Source organism: Aethalodelphis obliquidens, unplaced genomic scaffold (genome assembly GCF_003676395.1).
Source record: "Aethalodelphis obliquidens isolate GAN/ISIS:26980383/991018 unplaced genomic scaffold, ASM367639v1 scaffold27, whole genome shotgun sequence".
NCBI lineage: Eukaryota > Metazoa > Chordata > Mammalia > Artiodactyla > Delphinidae > Aethalodelphis > Aethalodelphis obliquidens.
Genome location: NW_020837971.1, coordinates 4,689,951 through 4,711,682, shown reverse-complemented (window position 1 = coordinate 4,711,682; position 21,732 = coordinate 4,689,951). Strand labels below are relative to the sequence as shown.

The window sequence follows — 21,732 nt, the reverse complement described above, 5'->3', positions numbered from 1 at the left end:
TTTTTGAAGCTACACCTTCTCTTCAGCCTCTTGACATCTGAACCACAGCTCTTCTGAATGTGATGACCTAAGTAGTAATCAGATCACCCAAGAGTAGCTTTTTAAATTGTTTTTCAGAGATACTTCTTTTCTAGGACCATAAGTGATACATGTTTCTCACTTCACCATCTAATTACCTGGGTTTTAATATTTGTATTCTTGATACCTTCATTTTCGATACAATTTTTTTTTTTCCTTAGAAGTCAGAGCTGACTCCGGCAGACACCTAGACAAAGGCAATCTTTTTCTCTACCTACCAGTTCTCTCCTCTCATCCCTCTCTCTCTCTCCATCCCTGACTGCCCCTCCCTCATTCCCCTCTCTTTGTCCCACCCCTCTTTTTCCCCTTCCCCATTTTGTTTGTCTCAGTATATAGAAAGGTACAAAATGAGAATGATGATAGGTGGAAGTAGATAATTCCTTGTAAAGTTAATATTCATTGACAGAAACATATTAATTTCTTAGATAACTAATTCAAATTACTTTGCAGTTCATCAGACCTGCTTTATAAAAATAGTATTTATCCATTGTAGGGAGAAAAAGTGATATAGGATCAGTGAATATAAAGCAGAAAGTAAAAGAGCTGTCCTCACTATTAATGGCTTTCATGTATCCTTCTAAAATGTCTGCTATCTATATTTACATACATACTTACTGTAGCATATTAGCTACATCCACTTGCCTTTTATAAGTAGGTCTTCAGTAGGTCAGAAGGCATCTATTTAGTTCAATTTTAATCCACTTGATATTACTAATTTATAGTATCTCAATTTCTTTTCTAATTTTTTTCTTAAAAAAATTTTTTTACCACTTTCAGGACACTGGTCCCTCAGATATTTTCTGTTTGTATTTTTTTAAACCAATTTTAACATTTGCATCTTTTGGCTTCGATCTTAGAAGTGGAAGTAATTGAAGTGTTATGTTCAGAGTACTTAGAGCCTGTGAAAAGAAAATTTAGAGTTATCCTTGCTGTCATTATTGGGAGTAGTGTAAGTGATCCATATAGAATTGCCAGACTTGTTGTTGAAGATACAGCATGAATCTATAGAGGGCAGTGTTTGGTCTTCTGGGACCAGGTGAGAAAAGCTGACTGTAGATCAACTCTGGTTGGGTAACAGTACGCCTGAGGCTTAAGGTGTTCAGGGCATCTGTGGGAGTAATAACCAGAGCATTGATAAACTTTGCTTACTATAACCACGCACCAGAAAATGAACTTTACTTTCTTAACATGTATAAAACAGTTTGCTGCACATCAAATGTAAATCAGGATTTCAGAGTCCTCTCTGGTATGCGGGCCTCTCACTGTTGTGGCCTCTCCCGTTGCGGAGCGCAGGCTCAGTGGCCATGGCTCATGGGCCCAGCCGCTCCGCAGCATGTGGGATCTTCCCGGACCGGGGCGCAAACCCGTGTCCCCTGCATTGGCAGGCGGACTCTCAACCACTGCGCCACCAGGGAAGCCCCAGAGTCCTCTCTTATAATACAATAGAAACAATGTTTTTCCCTCCTTGAAACACATTGTCACGTGAAGAATATGGTTGAAAATTCATATAACTTCTCATACATTAATTACCTAGGTATTTCTATCTACCAACAAAACATTGTTTGCATATATATCCTTTTGTTCCCATAGAATGTTAGGCACTTTTCTAAACACCCAAACAGTGGAGGCATTTTGTGGGTCAGGAAAGAGCAGTTAGGAGGTAGCTAAAATTTGAAAGTGGCCAAAATATTACATAATATTTTTTCCCAATTAAAGAACATATTATCTGATTAAAATTCCTGTTCTGTTAGACAAATGTTACTACTGAGCTTCCTTTAATCTTTTGTATGACATTAAAAAAATAATGTAGTTATTTTCTTCCTGATTTTTCACAGAAAACTATATTTGAACTTGGCCTTGTTATTTAATTTTTTTGTAGAAGAAATACAAAAAAGAAACAGCTATCAAGTTTAGGTGATTTAGTCAAGTCTGCCAAGTATGTGTATGTCCGAAGTAGTATAGAACCTTTGGAAAACTTGTCAAGTTGTTTGTTTTTTAATTTTTTTTTTTTAACACAGCCTGCAAATTATTCTTGATCCATGACCTTAAGTCTTGGGAAGATGGTTCTTCTCTTCAGTCTGTTTCACTTCTTTTCTTGCTCAGTTATGATTGACCATAAGATTATGTTTCTTTCAAAGGAAAAGCTTGACCCCAGCTGCAGATGTTCTAATCGTCTATCTTGCCAGATTTCAGAGTGGCAGAAAGTGAGGCTTTAGGTCAGAAAAGAGCCTTCCCTTCTGAATTCCTTCCCTGTCCCTTCTAGTATCCTGCCACCACTGTGATTTCATGATGCTGCTGAGGTACTACACACATATCCCAAGAAGCAATTTTCAGAGACAATTCAGTCTGAATTCATATGTGAGGGTAGTTTGTTAATGGCATATGCATCACTAAGCAGAACCCTGAACATCTCCTGAAGCACCTGTGTTTAGCTTTAAAGGCACCCTCACAGTTTTCTTCAGTAAAGAAGTCAATTTGCGTATGTAACTAAAGGGTCCATTCTGGTAGTATTTTAAAAACAAAAAAAGTCTGCTGCAAAGGAGAACTGATGTTTCCACTTTTTGAGACATTTAATTGCTTGTAATCGAAAATGACACTTACCTGGTTAAAAAAAAAAATTAAGATCCCACAAGGTATTCTATTATAGTAAAAGTTGTCCTTCCTCTCACGCATCAAATCTTTGAAGAAAAGTTGATTAGCCAGTAAAACAAGCCATCATTTTCCTTTTTATATCCTTTTTATATCCTTTTTATATCCTTTTTATAGGAATATTCCCCATCACCATTCTGCTGTTTGCAAGAACCTCAGCCTTCAAAAAACTTTTCTACTTCTAGTCACTGCTTCACTGCAAGGTTTATTAGACTTTCTATACCTTTTTAAAAACCTGGAGCTCTTCAGTACCATGCTGTGGTTGTACTGGCATGCTTTCCTGACTTGGTCTGTTGCACATGCATTATTTTATTTTCCCTGACTTTAGGACTGTGGGATATATATTTCCATGTCCATATTCTTGAGTCATCTTGAAATAAAAACACAGTTCTTGGACTTTCCTGGCGGGCCAGTGGTTAAGACTCCACGCTTCCATAGCAGGGAGCACAGGTTCGATCCCTGGTTGGGGAACTAGGATCCTACATGCTGTACAGTGTGACCAATAAATAAATAAATTAATTTAAAAAAAAAACCCCACAGTTCTTTTAAAAGAGAACCTAGTGCAATTGTTTTGTATGTGAAAACAAAATACTGCCAAAATAATTATTAAACACATTGGTACCTATTCTTTATTAGTTTTGATTATTGTTTCACTGAAGAGTGTGCAGTGCATTGAAATAGTTACACATTTAAAAAATAACATTTAATTGAATCAAGCCCAGTCATTCTGAATTATCAAGTTAGAGCAGAATTATTCCTCTGGAATCTGTGTTCCCATACTTCTTTTCTGATTTTAAGGAATATGATTGAGGGGCAGTTAGTCACCGCAGGTCAGCTCTGCCATTAGGTCTAACCATTTGGTTATTGCTTACCTAGGACTTATTAATCGTGCTTTATAGAGACTGATGGCAGCTTTGGTTAAGTATAAGTCAGTTGTTCAGTCTATGTGGCTTGGTCTAGGTGTTATAAGATTTTAATTTGCAGGGTATTATTATATCATAAAGTGATTTTTAAAATAAGAAAGGAGTCACAGGAATGTGATGAAAAAGAACAGTATTTAAAGGAGCAGAGAAATTAGAATGAATAAGGTAATATGTAGGAGAGATAATAGAAATGACGGGCTGTTATGGAACATCTCCAGATCCACACTGGGTGTCTGGGTGTTGCTCTCTCTTTGCTAGAAAATGTACAAACACATGTACATCCTTAAAAAGTCTTTATAACAAGTCACACCTTTGAAAAATGATTTAATCATTTTTTAGCTCCTTTATATCTATATTTAAACCCTTCTCATATTCTCAATTTCTCATTTCTTGAAACGAGATTTAAAAAATAACATGTAGCTAAGAGGACTTCTGGGTAGAAAGGTTTTGTGAGTCAGAAAATATTTTCCTGAACTTACTCATATCTTTGCCTATCTCTTGTCTCTGTCTCCAGTCTCTAAATTGTAATTATCTGAAGTAATTTTAATGTATCAGGATTCTATTTTCAATTAATGCTAATAATGAAGACTCTCAGTTTAAACTATAGGCTGTTGACCCACGTTAGTATCCTATTGGATATAGGAAATTAAGTGGAAACTGGAGACAATAGGAGGTAACAGAGAAGAACTTGGTTAGGAACAGTAAGAATGGTTTGTTCATCCTGCCCAGGTGAAGGTATATTTCAGAGACCTTCCCAGCATCTAAGAGTAATAGGCACAGAAGGTACAAGGAATTCTACTTCTTGATGCTTTTCCCTGTGTCTTCAATTGCTTTTCTGACTATATTTTTCAATTTAAACGTTCATCTAATTGGTAATTGTGGTCTACCTGCTTATGAATTTTTACTTCTGTAGAATATTAATATTTTTTTCTTTAAAAATAACTCCATAAAGAATTAATCACTTGGGAATTTTTTCTTGAATGTACCAGGGCTGTAGCAATTATGTTTATTCAAAATAAAAATTCCCTAGGGTCACTGCCCTAGGCTTTTAAACTTTAGTAGTGTATCAGAATAATCTAGAGGGTTTTTTACAAACATTGTTGAGTATCACATCCCTATTTCTGATTGAGTAATTCTGGGCTGAAACCAGAGAGTTGCCATTTCTATCAAGTTTCAAGAAGATGCTAAAACTGCTGGTCCTGCAAGCATACTTTGAGAACCACTGCCATACAGTATTGATCACAGAAGTCTGAGACAGAGCTGGATCTAATCTGCGCTGAATAAACATGAAGTTGCTTGTAATTCAACAGAGTTATACTTGTTGGATGGGTTCCAACGATGATCATTTAATGTAGTATTATTTTTAATTTATTTTCATAGATTGGAGCATATGATCAACAAATATGGGAAAAATCTGTTGAACAAAGAGAAATCAAGGTAAGTTTATTTCATTTAGTATATTCTATAAATTGATTATTAACCACAGTTTATTTAATATCTTTCTGTCGACCTTTAAAGGTACAAATTAATATTACTTATGCTATCCAAACTTTTAAATAAAGAGGTAAACTCTTTTATGAGGGCATATTCATGTGTCTTTACCTCTGATGATTTTTCTCTTTTTGCTCTTTAGCATCTTTCTGTTCTTTTAAAATTTAATTTCTAATGATTATTTTTTGTCAGCTCTTTTCCCCTTTCACTTGTCACCTTATACTTCTAGTTTGCTTTTCCTCCCTTTTGATGCTGTCATTGCTCTGTACAGTTTATTAAACTGGTAAGTGTTTCAGGATTTTTCCCGCCTGAGTGATCCTGTGCAAACGCTGCTCTGTTTAATTGAGATCTGCTTTTTGGTGCTACTAACAGAATGACTTGGACGCAAATAGAGTCACTGAAAAGTTGGTCATTTTTTGAAAGAATTTAGGAAAGTAAAGCATTAATTGAAATGTTTTCGTAGTTCATAGTTTCTTCTTGGACATGTAATCATTTAACGCTGATAAGACATTCTCATAGGCTACCTTGCTAACATGGAAACTATTTTTTAACTAAATTTGTTCTGTTTCTCAGCAGTCACACCTTTTCAGTAATAAGATTTATATTTTTCATTTGCATAGATGATACTAATCAGTGTGTTCCTGCACGAGCTAAACTTAATATTGGCCCAGAGAATGTTACTTTAGTTGCTTGACAGTTTATATTTTGTGCAGAAAGGTTTATATTAGATTGAAAACCAGTGTCTATAGTTACTTAAAAATTTCAGTGTTTAGACAACTTAATCATCTATAATGAAGAGGAAGATTCTTTGCCATTTGTTAATTTTAATCTTTGAACTATTTACATGAAGAATTAATACAGTTAACAAAGTTGCAGTGAGCACCACCTACTATGTCTTAAGTATAGGATTAAATCATGGGGACAGAAAGATAAAATAGATTATAATGTTTTAGATGAGATACATAATTACAAGTGAGATCAGTTCAATTAAGAGAGGGATGTGGGACTTCCCTGGAGGCGCAGTGGTTGAGAGTCTGCCTGCCGATGCAGGGGACACGGGTTCGTGCCCCAGTCTGGGAGGATCCCACATGCCGCGGAGCAGCTGGGCCCGTGAGCCATGGCCGCGGAGCCTGCGCTTCCGGAGCCTGTGCTCCAAAGCGGGAGAGGCCACAGCGGTGAGAGGCCCGCATACCGCAAAAAAAAAAAAAAAAAAAAGAGAGAGAGGGATGTGTAGTTCTCTCTTGGGATGCAAAGTGGGGAAGCAGCCTTGGGGAGGTTAGGAAAGATTTCACAGAGGAAGTGACTCATGAGCTGAGTTTGACAGACATTAGAATGAGGAAAACATTCCAGACAGAATGAAGACCATATGAAAATATACATGCCTGACTCAGAATCCTCAAGGAACTTGATGGCTAATAGGTTGGGTGGAGGAGGGCGATTAGAGTGATTAGGAGTAAAACACGAAAGGATATGGAAGTCAGATCTTGAAGGGACTTAACTGCTTTACTCTAGAGTCTAGACATAATCTGGAAAACAATGGGAGAGACATTGAAGGATTTTAAGCAGAAAAAGTTACCTGATTAAATTTCTATTTCAACAACTTCACTAAGGCAGCACTAAGTATGGTGGGAAATATTAGAAGAGGAGCAGATACAGAATTCTGTTTCAGAATTATCCAGGTGATACTTGGGAGAGAGACTGGGGAGTCCTCAATATGTAGAGAGTGTGTGTGTGTGTGTGTGTGTGTGTGTGTGTAAAACATTCTGTCTGGCGTGTTTTCCTCATTCTCTCTAATGTCTGTCAAGCTCAGCTCATGAGTCACTTCCTCTGTGAAATCTTTCCTAACCTCCCCAGGGCTGCTTCCCCACTTTGCATCCCAATAGAGAACTATACATCCCTCTCTTAATTGAATTTATCTCATTTGTAATTATGTATTTCATCTACCCATATATATATGGGTATTTTATGTATTATACACATTATACAGATACAGCTATAGGAGTGAGTGGATTTACATTGAATGATGAGAGAAAAAGGCTGAGAACAGAACACTGGGAAACAACATTTAATGGATAGGTTAAAAAAAAGAGATGTAAGTGGAGGAGGAAAGAGAAGTGAGAGACCCATGAGACAACGGTCTGAGACTACCATGAAGAGCTGGAAAAGTTAAACAAATAAAGGGCAGCAGAGAGGTCTAGTAAGATGCCTTGAAATCTTTTATTTTCTTTGACAGTCTTTAACTTGTTGGACAGGGAGTGTTAAGTACCTTGAGAGATTGTGTTACCAGTTGGCACATTTGGATGTTTTTTGAAATTTAACCCCCTCCCCAAAATATATATATATATATATATATTTATATATACTTTGTAATAGTACTTTGTAATAGTAGTTGAAGAACTAAAAACAGTATTAAAACTTACTTTTGGGCTTCCCTGGTGGTGCAGTGGTTGAGAGTCCGCCTGCCGATGCAGGGGACACGGGTTCGTGCCCCGGTCCAGGAGGATCCCAGATGCCGCGGAGCGGCTGGGCCCGTGAGCCATGGCCGCTGAGCCTGCACGTCCGGAGCCTGTGCTCCTCAATGGGAGAGGCCACAACAGTGAGAGGCCTGCGTACCACAAAAAAAACCAACAACTTACTTTTGTTATTTTTAATTGAAAAGGTTAATTTGTTGACAAGCATAACATTTTTGTTAAACATTCTAGTGGAAGCAAATTATTTATAGTGTAAAATAATTTTGTATTTATTCTAAGGAAGGTAGAGAAGTGCGTAACTGTGGTGTATTAATGTTAATATTTGATTTAAAAGAACAAAAACACTGTACCTGTTGCATAGAGAACACTAACAAACGTATTGAGTTTGGCCTTTTAGGTAATCGATTCTTTTATTATCTGTCAAAGCAGTGAGCAACAACTAAAGAAATCAAAGAAAGCCATGAAAATATATTTCTTGGAAATTTTTTTTTACATTAAAGACCCTAGTTGATATTGCTAAAGTAAAGTCTTTTCTGAGTTGCAAGTGATGTTTTCTTAAACGTTTTAGAAATTATAACTGAAAACTGTAGTTTTCTGATCACCTTGACCCAAATTTAAAAGTATGTGGACTTTCCCTGTGTTTTAGTACGTACTAGAGTTGTAAAGCTTCAACAAAACAAACTATGTTATTTAAAGTCATGGTAAAGGAAAAAAGGGTTGGGAGAAACTAAACAGGATTTCCGGAAAGTGAAACTGATGGTTATGTCCTTTGATTGAGTCTACGTATTATAATAGTTCCATGCATGTGAAGTCTGGACCGTTGACCAGAAGTATTTTCTAAACTTAAACAGAACTTGTAAGCTTTTTGGCTCAACATTATCTGTGTGCTTAGATATTTTTAAAAATTCAAAACTTCATACTATTTGTGTCATTGCCCTTTAGGAATGTACTATAGGAGTGTAAGTGTATATTCAATAAAGAATATATTACTTGGATTCTTGGAGATTAGTTGTATTCATAGTACTTGATAATTTTTATTTATTTATTTATTTTTTTGCGGTACGTGGGCCTCTCACTGTTGTGGCCTCTCCCGTTGCGGAGCACAGGCTCCGGACGCGCAGGCTCAGCGGCCATGACTCACGGGCCTAGCCGCTCCGCGGCATGTGGGATCTTCCCAGACTGGGGCACGAACCCATGTCCCCTGCATCGGCAGGCGGACTCTCAAACACTGCACCACCAGGGAAGCCCAGTACTTGATAATTTCTACTTTCTAGTTAAACCAGTAGTTTAAAAAATCTTTTTCTGAAACTAAGTTAGTTTTCCTTTTTTGTTTGTTCACTCACTTAAATTTCTTGAAGGTTCATAATTATATTTAGTACTAAAAGCTATGCTGTTTTGTGTGAACGTAGTTTAAACCAATTTAAAAATTGTCCAACTTAAAATATCTACTTAATTAAAATCACCTTTTATGAAGGCTGACACCTTGGTCCTAATATATTTTATTTTTGTGAATAAACTCACTAATGTTAGAAGATTTGTCAGTGAACTTTTTCTTTATCTTTCTTTAAACCTTTTACATATTCTGATAGGCTACCTTGAGGGGGAAGTTTTGTCGAAGTTGGCAGTTATGCTATGACTACAATGTGGCTCAAAATAAATGTTTTAATAAAACATAAAATAGGAAATGAACCACATATTAAAAAGGTCAAGTAGAATGAACATGTTGAAAAACAACATAATTGCATAAATCAAAACAATTTACTGTTCCTTTTATAAGGGCTTTAAGTTTTTAAAACAATCTTGATGAAAATTCTAGGTATACAGCAGTAAATTAAGCTTCAGATTTGTTATAAACATTGGCAGTAAGGTTATTTTCAAAGTGCTAGAAAAATAATACATAAAAGACAGAAGTAAATTAAAATATGTTACTGTTTTCAAATTTGTTGGCATTAATAAAAGTAAAATATCATAATAAACTTGATGCCAAATTTGAATAGTGCTTGATTAATGAATTTTTGTTTAAATATATTATTAGTACTGCCTTTCCAATTTGCAAAATATTGGGAATGATTTATAGTCTATCAGCCACTCTGTCATGACATTAAAATGGGAAATGAAGTACAGATAGAGTTGTTTCTTATTATTTGCAGTAGTTATGTTCTTGCAAGTCGCCATGAACACTGAATTAGTGAATATTGACTATTGCTCTTAGGAGAAATACAGAGTTAAGTTCCTGTGAGTCCGTAGTCACAACACTTTGGTCAACTGATCAATACATAACCTTGTTTTATGAGAACTTATTTAATATATGTTGTTGATCCATTAACATTGAACTCATGGCCAACAGCTCATGCCTGAATAGAGCTTACCTAACACATTTTCTCAGTGAGGCACGTCACAGCCTTCTTGTACGTAGGAACACTGGACCGCATGTCAACACTATCTAGGGGACCATTTTAAACCACAAAATTACCGACAAAATACAAAAAATGCAAAAGATTTGACATTAAATAGACTGTGAAAAGGAACTGAAACAGGAGAGCTGAAACAAGAAGGCAGAGTGTTGCCTTGTTTGACCTCAGCTGGAAATGTGAACATTGAGTGACTCAAATTTTTTGCCACTCTTACTCTATGCATATCTGCAAATGACTGCAAAATCACAGCAAGTATTGATTTTAGGGACCAATAAATTTTAGTGAATAGGTGAATTTGCAAATATGGAATCTATGAATATGAGGATTGACTGTATATAAGATCATCATGGCTATGTCTTCAACCCTCACCCTTCTTTCTCTTTTGTTTTTGTATCTGGGTAGTTTGCAACTTCACATGGACAGACTATTTGAAGGAGTTCAGAGGTTAATTGCATCTTGATTTCAGGGTACATTTTTGGTTTAAACATCTCAGTTAATTATCAGTTAATTCTGAGCTCAAATGCTGTCTTATTCTTTGTTTTAGATAAAAGCAGTACTTGATCAAATTTTTAATTTAAGGGGTCATTGTTACTTGGATTAGGACTAAACAACCAGGTTACTTGGTTGATTGAATGAACAATAAGCAAATCATTGAAACACTGTGTCATCGCTCAGCACTTGCATTCCGAGGAGTTTAGCCTAAGCTCCTCCAATTCTTAACATCCTGGTCTTAAGTTATAAAGTGTAATTTAGGGCTTCCCTGGTGGCGCAGTGGTTGAGAGTCCGCCTGCCGATGCAGGGGACACGGGTTCGTGCCCCGGTCCGGGAAGATCCCACATGCCGCAGAGCGGCTGGGCCCGTGAGCCATGGCCACTGAGCCTGCGCGTCCGGATCCTGTGCTCCGCGACGGGAGAGGCCACAACAGTGACAGGCCCGCGTATCGCAAAATAAATAAATAAATAAAATGTAATTTATTTTTTGATAGTTTTTTCATTGATTTTGATCTCTACCCCTACTCTAACTCTGTACACTGATGGCAGAAACTTAATCTTAGTGTTCAATAATTCCAAGTTGAAACTAATTCAATTCATGATTTCTGCCTTCTCCCTCCTCCTCCTATTGGGCATGGCATCTAAGTTATGAGGTGATAAGGTTGCATTGTGGTCTGGTTAGTGGTTGGCATGTGAAAATAGTGGCAACCATGAGATGTGCATCATCCTCTCTGGGTCTCACCCCTACATGCTGGCATCTGCTAAGAAGTCTGCATCCCTGTCTGTTCTCAGCGCTGTGATCCACTGCTTTCTGCAGGAATGCCCCCAGCATCACACCTTAAGGGCCCTTGAGGGCCACTGCTCTCCTAGCCAGCTTCAACACTTTGCTGTGCAAAACTGGGGCACCACAGTCTCCTGGACCGTCTCAGGCTGTAATCCAAATTGATTGGTAGCAGTAGTCTTTGTTTTAGAATTATGCTTTTAGTAATAAATAGGCCTGACATGTTGCATATGTGCCTAAATTTATCCTTTGGGAAGGTAATAAAATTTATTACACTACTACAGTTGTGTTCCCTTTGTAACAAATATATAAAGTGTTAGTTTTTGTCCATTATATTACTTAAAGTTTTCCTTTTTAATTGAAATTTTTAAGCGTTGATTCTGGGTTTTAAAAATATATGTATATATAATGAATTTCAATACTACATTTTTATTGAGTTATAATTGACATATTAGTTTCAGGTGTAAACCATAATTCTTCGATGTTTTATACATTGAGAAATGATCCCCACAGTAAGTCTAGTTTAAATAATTGTCCCCATACATAGTTACAATTTTTGTTTCCTTGTGATGAGGACTTTAAAGATCTGCTCTCTTATCAGTACTACTTTTAATATATTACAGGGATTAAGGAATAAACCAAAGAAAACAGCCCATGTGAAACCAGATCTCATAGATGTCGATCTTGTAAGAGGTGAGTCTTGAATAAACAAATGTTTAATGAAGTTAGAAATTGACCTTGAAGAAACAGAATTCAAAATGGGTTAGATATATATATTTGTAGAAATAGAAGCAATGTGAGTCTAAATGAAGTCAGAAGTAGTATAAAAAAAAGAGAGGATGGAAGCATTTAAATACCACTGGCTAGTCTTTTCTCCCACTAAGAATCATTCCAAGAACTAATAAGTGTAAAAGAAAAGCAGCTCATATTTGCCTAGCAAACTATAAGGCTTGTTATAAAAATTAAAGTGGTAATTTTAATTCCTAACTGGAACTGACATTTGAACATTGTCTTGTATTTATAAAATATGTGGGAGAAATTTTGCTGTTATTCAGTTAAAAATGTTTTTTTTTCAAAGTACCTGAGTTAATATGATAACATGAATAATGTTTTTAAAAGTGTCTCCTATCCAAAATTGGACATTTCCCACTCATAGTACAAAATAAAATTTCATGTTTTATTGTTCTTCAAATGTTGAAATTGTTTCTTTAAGGAAATTAAAGAGTAATAAATGTTCTCTGTCATTTTGTTACTTTTCTCAGGGTCTGCATTTGCTAAGGCAAAACCTGAAAGTCCATGGACTTCTCTGACTAGAAAGGGAATTGTTCGCGTTGTATTTTTTCCCTTTTTCTTCCGGTGGTGGTTACAAGTAACATCAAAAGTCATCTTTTTCTGGCTTCTGGTCCTTTATCTTCTTCAAGGTATAATTGATAGAAATGCATTTTGCTTTTAACTTTCAGCATATTTTGTTCTTAGGATTACTAAGGTTTTTTTATTTCTAACATATGCTAACTACTACTGAGTATGAAAATAAACATTTATTGTGATATTTCATTTAATAAGACACAACTAGTTTGGTATTTAAAATTTTGGAGAAAACAAAGCAGTTATTTTCCAAAATAACTTTATGAAAATTTGAATCTGTGGATGGCTAGAGAAAAATACAAATTGAGAGGATTTTTTAAAATTACAGTCTCTTCCAAATGCAGCCCAACATATACATACACACCAGTCATTTTTTTTTAAACATCTTTATTGGAGTATAATTGCTTTACAATGGTGTGTTAGTTTCTGCTGTATAACAAAGTGAATCAACTATACATATACATATATCCCCATATCTCCTCCCTCTTGCGTCTCCTTCCCTCCCACCCTCCCTATCCCACCTCTCTAGGTGGTCACAGAGCACCGAGCTGATCTCCCTGTGCTATGTGGCTGCCTCCCACCAGCTATCGGTTTTACATTTGGTAGTGTATATATGTCCATGCCACTCTCTCACTTCATCTCAGCTTCCCCTTCCCCCTCCCCGTGTCCTCAAGTCCATTCTCTAGTAGGTCTGTGTCTTTATTCCCGTCCTGCCCCTAGGTTCTTCATGACCTTTTTTTTTTTTTTTGGATTCCATATATATGTGTTAGCATACAGTATTTGTTTTTCTCTTTTGGGCTTACTTCACTCTGTATGACAGACTCTGGGTCCATCCATCTCACTACAAATAACTCAATTTCGTTTCTTTTTATGGCTGAGTAATATTCCATTGTATGTATGTGCCACATCTTCTTTATCCATTCATCTGTCGATGGACACTTAGGTTGCTTCCATGTCCTGGCAATTGTAAATAAAGCTGCAGTGAGCATTGTGGTACATGACTCTTTTTGAATTATGGTTTTCTCAGGGTATATGCCCAGTAGTGGGATTGCTGGGTCATATGGTAGTTCTATTTTTAGTTTTTTAAGGAACCTCCATACTGTTCTCCATAGTGGTTGTATCAATTTACATTCCCACCAACAGTGCAAGAGGGTTCCCTTTTCTCCACACCCTCTCCAGCATTTATTGTTTGTAGATTTTTTGATGATGGCCATTCTGACTGCACACCAGTCTTTTTTTTATGCAGCCTTGAAGTTCATTTTTCCTTTCTCAGCAGTGTTTTTGTTCTTCGTCTTAACCTTTGTATTCTGAGACTGTCCTCATTCTGTATTGAAATTCTACGTACCATGTACTGTTCTAAGTGCATTTCGCAGACACTCATTTAGTACTCACAACAACCCAGTGAAGAATGGGTACTATTATTATGCCTAGCTTATAGACACAGGACCTGAAGGACCCAAGGGCCCAAAGCCACACAGTCACCAAGGGTAGCAGAGCCCAGGTCGAGCCCAGGCAGTCGGACCTCGAGCCACATGCGTCACACCTCTGGGACTCTGCCTCCCATCACAGCAGCCTGCAGTGCAAAATGCCCAGCGCTCCTGAGCGCTTGCAGCCTAAAAGAAGAGGCCGCTCACATTCCATCGCTCTAACAAAGCAACGATTTTAGTTTGGTGGTACCCTTTCAGTCTCTTTAATGTCTTTTATTTTTTTTAGAAAAACACAATCATGATCCTGAATGATTATTTAAATATATTTTATCAACAAACGCTAAGTAAAAGATAATATCTTTTAAGTAAAGGAAAATACAATAAAAATGAAAGACTTCTATTTAGGTAAAGTTTTTTTTAAGCCAGGGTATATCTTATATACATAAGAGGGAGTGAACTTGTAGTTATCTTCTAAGGCTATCTAGTTTACCTAGAGGAGAACACTTTGTTCTAAAGTGGTCAGAAATTGCAATTGCTTATGAGAGTGATAATTAATCAATACCATTCATTGTAACCACTGTGCATTGTGCTTTTTTGATATTGTTGCTTTCTAGTATTTGAAGGCAGACAAGTTTGCAGTGTAACTAGTTCACATACTTTGGCTGAAATTCACTTACTGGCTTGCCTAAATTAAATAAGGTTACGGTTAGGGAACACAGCTTAGATCAGGAATGAAAAAGAGGTATTTTCAGTTCCAAACCGAAGTTTAACATTATTAGTGTGTATAAAGATTGAACACTGAACACTTTCCTAGCAAAGCTTAGTTTAAAAAGTGACCTGGGGACTTCCCTGGTGGTCCAATGGTTAAGACTCTGCACTCTCAATGCAGGGGGCCCGGGTTCGAACCCTGGTCAGGGAACTAGATGCCACATGCTGCAACTAAGAGCCTGCATGCCATAACAACAATGACAAAAAAAGAGCCTGGGTGCTGCAACTAAAAATCCCACATGCCGCAGCTAAAGATCCTACATGCTGCAGCAAAGATCCCGTGTGCCACAACTAAGACCAGGCGCAGCCTAAATAAATAAATATTAAAAGTAAAAAGTGACTTAACCTGTTCCAAGTTACGTAGCCAGTGACAAAGCTGTGATATGACCCTAATGACCCTCAGCAGTCTGCTAGTGCCTTTAGAAACCCCTGTGCTTCCACCTCCTTGCATGTTGAGTAGGGTATAGTGCTCTGAGTTATGTCCTCATTCTCTATCCCACCTTCATCTCCTGAAGAGTAGAAGAATCATTTGCAGTCAGACTGGGTTTATATAATTACTTACAGTTTTTCACTTCAGTCACATGCCTTTTAAGTATCTCAACTATGTATTCTCAGCTCCATCCCTACTTCTGGCTTCTGTCATGCCCTTAAGTCTTTTACCTTCTGTCCTGAATTACAAATCCAAACCAGCCTCTTAAGTTCTAAATTTTCCTAATTATCATTGCCTTCAAGATAAAAAGCCAAGTTTTCAGTCAGTCTCTTATTGAATTTCTCTCCAATTTTAACCAGACTAAATTAGCTCTTTACTCTTTCTTAACCATTCTATACCTTTTTTTTGTAACCTATATGCTTTTGGGGTAACTCTCTTTGCCTGGGTAGCCCTTTTTTCCTTTTACGTACTTGGTCAACTCCTTATTCCCTCAGAGTTACATTAGCTCTGAGAGTTAGTCAACAGAATTCCTTAATAAACCTCCAGTTTAATTACATATCTTTCCTATCTATCATACTCTCTTAGTCTACTCAGGCTACTATAACAAAATACTACAGACTGCGGGACTTAAACAACAGAAATTTATTTTCTCACAGTTCTGGAGGTCCAAGATCAAGGTGCTGTCAGGACTGGTGTCTGTTGGAGGTTTCTTTTCCTGACTTGTAGACGGCCACCTTCTTGCCGTATCCTCACGTGGCCTTTCTTTTGTGCATGAGCTGGGAGAGATTTCTGGTATCTCTTTCTCTTATAGGGACACTGGTCCTTTTGGATTAAGGCCCTACCCTTATGATTTCATTCAGCCTTTATTACATCATATAGGCCCTATCTGCTAAGATAGTCACATTGGGGGTCAGGACTTCAACATTTGGAATGGAGGTGGGGGGCACAATTCAGTCCATTACAGGTGTTTTAATTATTTCTTTATATGTCCCCCATTTCCTCTAAACTGAGGAGGGTGTCTGTGATCTTACCAAGAATGTCTTTAGATTTATGTGTCTAGTTTTCATTGAAGTATTAAGTTGTGTACTTTAGAGATCATGTTGGCTGTTACCCTGTTGTGAGAATTTATTTCTGAATGGCATGGTTAGCCAGGGGCAAACAATAAAATAGTCTGAAAGAGCTTGTCTGGAGTAACTTTTAGACTCATTTAAATTTAGAAAAATTATCTGGCAAAGAACAATGTTAGAGCAATTTTTAAAGTTTTGAGGAAGTGACTGTCAGATCTATAATTAAATGTATTTTCTTTCCCTTTTTATAGTTGCCGCAATAGTACTATTCTGTTCCGCTTCTAGCCCACATAGCATACCTCTGACAGAAGTGATTGGGCCGATATGGCTGATGCTGCTCCTGGGAACTGTGCACTGCCAGATTGTTTCAACGAGAACACCTAAACCTCCGCTAAGTACAGGAGGTAAAAGGAGAAGGTACTATCTGTTTAAAAGTGATCTTTTTGTAGATTTTTGTAATTTGAATCCAAGCTTGTTCTTGACTTGAATAAAATGTTATCTTGTAAAGTTGCTTTTTAAAATAAAGCAGTGAGCTTCAGAATCAGCTACTGAATGATTTAGTTTCTGTTATTTGCTTCAGAGTCATTTTGAGACCCCATACCTGTTTTTGTTTTCTTTCTTGAAGCTCATTGCTGAGGCACTTAATATCAATGTAGGGAATACACATTAGCTGGCATTGCTAATAATTCCCACTGTTTACAAAGTCTTGTACTTTGGCAAAAACAAAAGTCAGGGAAATTTTTCAGCTAAATTCCATTTATTAAATGTCATTTGAAGCTGTTTAATATTGCTCTTTGACTAAGTAAGCATAGCAAGTCTTACTGGCCACTTAGCACAATGGAGTTCTGTTTTAAGGGTCTTTGGGAGCAATTCCTCTTTTGAATATTGTTCCTAAGAGATTGTGACATTTGCAGTTTTGGGATATTGAGATTTAAGCCCTCTTTATTTTGAAAAAAAATAATACCTCATTAGATAAATAGCACTGCTGATCACACAGATTACAATTCTCTCCAATTTACATTTTCTTTTCTTCATCTGCCAGTAGGTGGCATTTAAATAGTGAAGGAATGCTTTTGTAAATATCTGTCCAATGCTGTCCTTACAACCTAATGTCCACTGACCTGTCAGTATGAGCAAGGAACAATACCTTAACATTTATAGAAATTGGCCTTGAATATATACTTAATATTTGGCATAACTTTTATCCAGCAATCTGAATTTTACTATGTATTAAAGTTCCTGTGTTTATGTTTAGCAAATTTTTAAATGTACTACCGAGAAAGTGGTTGTTAAAATTTTAAAGCTACCTTCCACTCTTAATCTCTTCTAATGAAGGAAATTAAGAAAAGCAGCCCATTTGGAAGTACATAGGGAAGGAGATGGTTCTAGTACCACAGATAACACACAGGAGGGAGCAGTTCAGAGCCACGGTACAAGCACCACTTACAGCGTTGGCGCTGTCTTCAGAGATCTCTGGCATGCTGCTTTCTTTTTATCAGGGTTTGTATTTATTCAAGACTTCATATGGCATAGAAATGCACTATCCCTTTTCTGGCACTCCAGTCTCAGGTAATGAGTACTAATGACTTTAAATATGACAGCCCTATTATGGATTTTATTTTGATAAGTTATAATGCTGTAGGTAATGAAAAATAGAGACCATAAAAATTTACTTTGATATATATGTAAATACATCTATATGAGAATGAATATATACCATCAAAGTATATTCAGTTAGGATTTTTTGGTTTTAGTTTCTTTTGTGATTTCTCAAGCACTATTTTATTTCTATTAAATTGGGTATTTTATTTTTATCGGCACTATAGGTAAAATTGGCTTTCTTAATATGGCATGTGAGTTGTATGACTTTTTTTAGCCTCAATTATCTAAAATAAAACATATAGATATTGTTATTTGAAAGAATAAAATATATACTATAATATGAAATTCTGTTTTTGTACTTTGGGTTTTTTGTTTAGTTTGTACCATAATAAAAATTTACCAAAACTGATGAAAGTTGAAATCAAGAAAAGGGATACTGCAAGTAACTATTTACGGTCACTTTTGTTAACTTCTCTACTAATATCATTGTTTTATCAGTTTGTGATTGTGCTCTTATGATAAAGTTTATCATGCATTATACAATTTTAAGCAGTTGTATCGTGGCATATTCTTATTGATTGTAATTTTGGGGGAAATTTTCCCAAATTTTAATATTGATAGTTTGCAGTAATGTGGCATTAAATTGATTCTCTGACTTTTTCAGCCACTTAGTCTTCTTCCAGAGAAGATACAGGTTTGGTTTTGTTTTTTGCTTTTTGTGGGAATTTTTTTGGCCGCACAGCGCTGGCATGTGGAATCTTCGTTCCCCAACCAGAGGTCGTACCTGCACCCCCTGCATTGGAAGCACAGAATCTTAACTACTGGGCGGCCAGGGAAATCCCTGTTTTGTTTTGTTTTTAACTTGGGTTGGATTCTGTCTCTCTCTCTCTCTGTTAGTCTTTTTTTTTAATGTATGTAAATAGCTCTACTTTCTGACAGTAAAGATATGATAGTTTTATCACTGCAGAGTCAATTTCTTAAACATTTCTGAAGACTTTCTGTTAAGCAATTATAAATAGCATAGTGGATATATTTTGCTTTGGGGGGATCATTTAGTTGTTTTCATTGTCTGAAACTGGTGTTGTATTATTATGTAGTATTCAGAATCCTCCTAAATTAACAGGTTGGTGCCTTTAGAATTCTACCATGTTTCTCTAGTCAAACGAGTTTCAGAGTTTAATTTTCCTCTTTTGGGGCTGTAGCATGACCTTGACTACTACTAATTGATATTATAATGGCTAAATCCCTTTGGATTTATTCCCTTTAATCATGACAACTATAATCTAAATGTTTTTAAAGATGCAGTATTTTCAGCTGTCTCATTTGCGACCTAGTTTGCCAGCATATGAATGAGACTGTTTTAAATATTGGGTACAAAAAGATCTTAAAAATGTTAGTTTTAGAAGTTCTAAACTGAGTTCTGGAATCTTGATGATGTCTTGGTGTTTCAGGCTTTGATAAATCAGAAAGGGCTTAAACTGAAATATCAACTGAGACTTAAAATTGTTTCTGGTGATAACAAGTTGAAAAGCTGGATGCTTCCATTAAGGTATCTGAATTAGTATAACTGATGAGAAAATAAATGCATAACCACACAAATATCTAAGCTTTGTATTTGGTGACTTGATGGTCTTCTAGATGTTAGAATGAAAACTACCATTTTTAACATCCTGTATTTATATGTTGGAAAGGCCCTACTTATTATCATCTCTAAGTTCATTTCATTCTCAAGATAAAACTATTCTTTTTAAAATAAGGCATAGTATTTCTTATTTGAAAAAAATTGGGAATTATTGTAAAGGAATTCTACAAACCTGAGAAAACTAAGGCAAACAAAATATCAATTAGAAAAGATGTAGAAATCGACTGTATTTCCTAAGGATTTAGCCCTTTAATATCAGTTAATTGTCTTAAATTAGCATAATTATAGTTGCTACTAGAAAGATTAAATAGGAAGAATTACCTCTAGATTGTGGGGCTTTCCTGGTGGTTAAGAATCCGCCTGCCAATGCAGGGGACAGAGGTTCACCTCTGGTCCGGGAAGATCCCACATGCCATGGAGCAACTAAGCCCATGCACCACAACCACTGAGCCTGCACTCTAGAGCCCGCGAGCCACAACTACTGAAGCCCACGCACCTAGAGCCAGTGCTCTGCAACAAGAGAAGCCACCGCAATGAGAAGCCCACGCACCACAATGAAGAGTACCCCTTGCTCGTGCAACTAGAGAAAGCCCATGCACAGCAACGAAGACCCAACACAGCCAAAAATAAATAAATATTTAAAAGAGTAGATTTTACATCTCTTCAGCATAATACCTATTTCAAAATTCAAATGGATCCTAAGTACTCTTTCATGTCCTTTAAGATTCATTTGATGGTCACAATATCATTAAAACAAAGTCAGTAGAAATTATGCTCTTTTTTGAGTAGAAAAAGTAACATATAAATTGACTTGGTGAATTAGAGACAGATATCAGAATAAAACCAGGTTACTTGTTAATTCCTATGTGTGACTGACCTACCTTGAAGATTTCTGTTCTGTTTAGCTTCCGTATTTGCTGTTTTTAACACTAAAGTGAAAATTAGATTCAGTAAATTGATTTTCTTCACAGAATGGAGTATACTGCATAAAATAAGTTAAAATGGTATGCAGTTCCACCAGAAATTTTTGATACAGGGATTAAAATTTGGTTTTCACTGACTGTAGTTTAAAAAGTTCAGTCATTTAAGCTATAGACTGGGTGAAGGTCTATTGGATGTCTTCCACAGACAAGGATGAAGACCGTGTAAATGCCAATATATCCCAGATTTTTAAGGCCACAACTAGATAACTTACTAAATTTGCTAGAGTCACTGTATTTTAGAGTTGGACTGGTCCTAAAAAGATTACAGGTACTATAAATAAACCCAATTTGATACACACCTCTGAAACTTGTGTGGCAGAGGATACTTAGAGAAACACAGGGTCCCAAAAGTCTTTGAAGGGCTATATTAGCATGTAATCAAGGTGTATGCATAGCTCCAGATAGCAGTGATGGTTATATGTAGGCCCCTGTGTCATTTTCTTATATCTGAGATTTTATGCATTTTGTTTCTCTAACCTCCTCTCCTCCTTGATTCCTAACCTTGTGCAAATGAGAGCAAGGCCAGAAATTTCATACTATGTTCTACAACAAGAGTTATCTGCTACTGTTAACTTCCCCCTAGCAACTCTAATGTCCTTTAATACTGAAAGGATGATCTTCAGTTGGCTCAATTTGTATACCTCTGAATATTTTTGAGAGCACCAACAAATACTTCCAACGCTTTTGCCATGGCAGGACAGAGTATCATGAGTGTTCTTGATTACCTGACTAGGTTTTTAAATATAGAAACACAGTGGTTTTCATGTTTGACACAATACATTTGAGATATATATATATATATATATTTATATTTATATTTATATTTATATTTATATTTATATTTATATATATACATTTTTTGCGGTACGCGGGCCTCTCACTGTTGTGGCCTCTCCCGTTGCGGAGCACATGCTCCGGACGCGCAGGCTCAGTGGCCATGGCTCACGGGCCCAGCCGCTCCGCGGCATGTGGAATCTTCCCGGACCGGGGCACAAACCCGTGTCCCCTGCATCGGCAGGCGGACTCTCAACCACTGCGCCACCAGGGAAGCCCTTGGCTAAAGTTTTTATGTGAAAAAATTCAGTTTTATAATTTACTTATGGTGTAGATTGTACATTTATTTGCATTTTTTTTAGGAAAGAATCAAATT

General features: G+C 36.5%; 1 protein-coding gene and 1 non-coding gene across 6 annotated transcripts in view; both read left to right on the top strand.

Annotated features, from left to right (window-relative positions):
• Positions 1 to 21,732, top strand: part of PHTF2 (putative homeodomain transcription factor 2) — a 113,129-nt gene that overhangs the window by 52,430 nt on the left and 38,967 nt on the right. For 4 of the 5 annotated variants that reach the window (XM_027123805.1, XM_027123803.1, XM_027123802.1 and 1 more), the window contains 5 exons: positions 5,031 to 5,087; positions 11,922 to 11,991; positions 12,561 to 12,719; positions 16,607 to 16,772; positions 17,691 to 17,855. In XM_027123805.1, the coding sequence (XP_026979606.1) occupies positions 5,031 to 5,087; positions 11,922 to 11,991; positions 12,561 to 12,719; positions 16,607 to 16,772; positions 17,691 to 17,855 (617 nt within the window). The remainder of the gene's footprint in view (positions 1 to 5,030; positions 5,088 to 11,921; positions 11,992 to 12,560; positions 12,720 to 16,606; positions 16,773 to 17,690; positions 17,856 to 21,732) is intronic. The other variant, XM_027123804.1, reaches the window with a different exon arrangement.
• TRNAE-CUC (transfer RNA glutamic acid (anticodon CUC)) lies at positions 14,937 to 15,009 on the top strand. Its single transcript has one exon. It is a non-coding gene; the product is annotated as a tRNA-Glu (tRNA).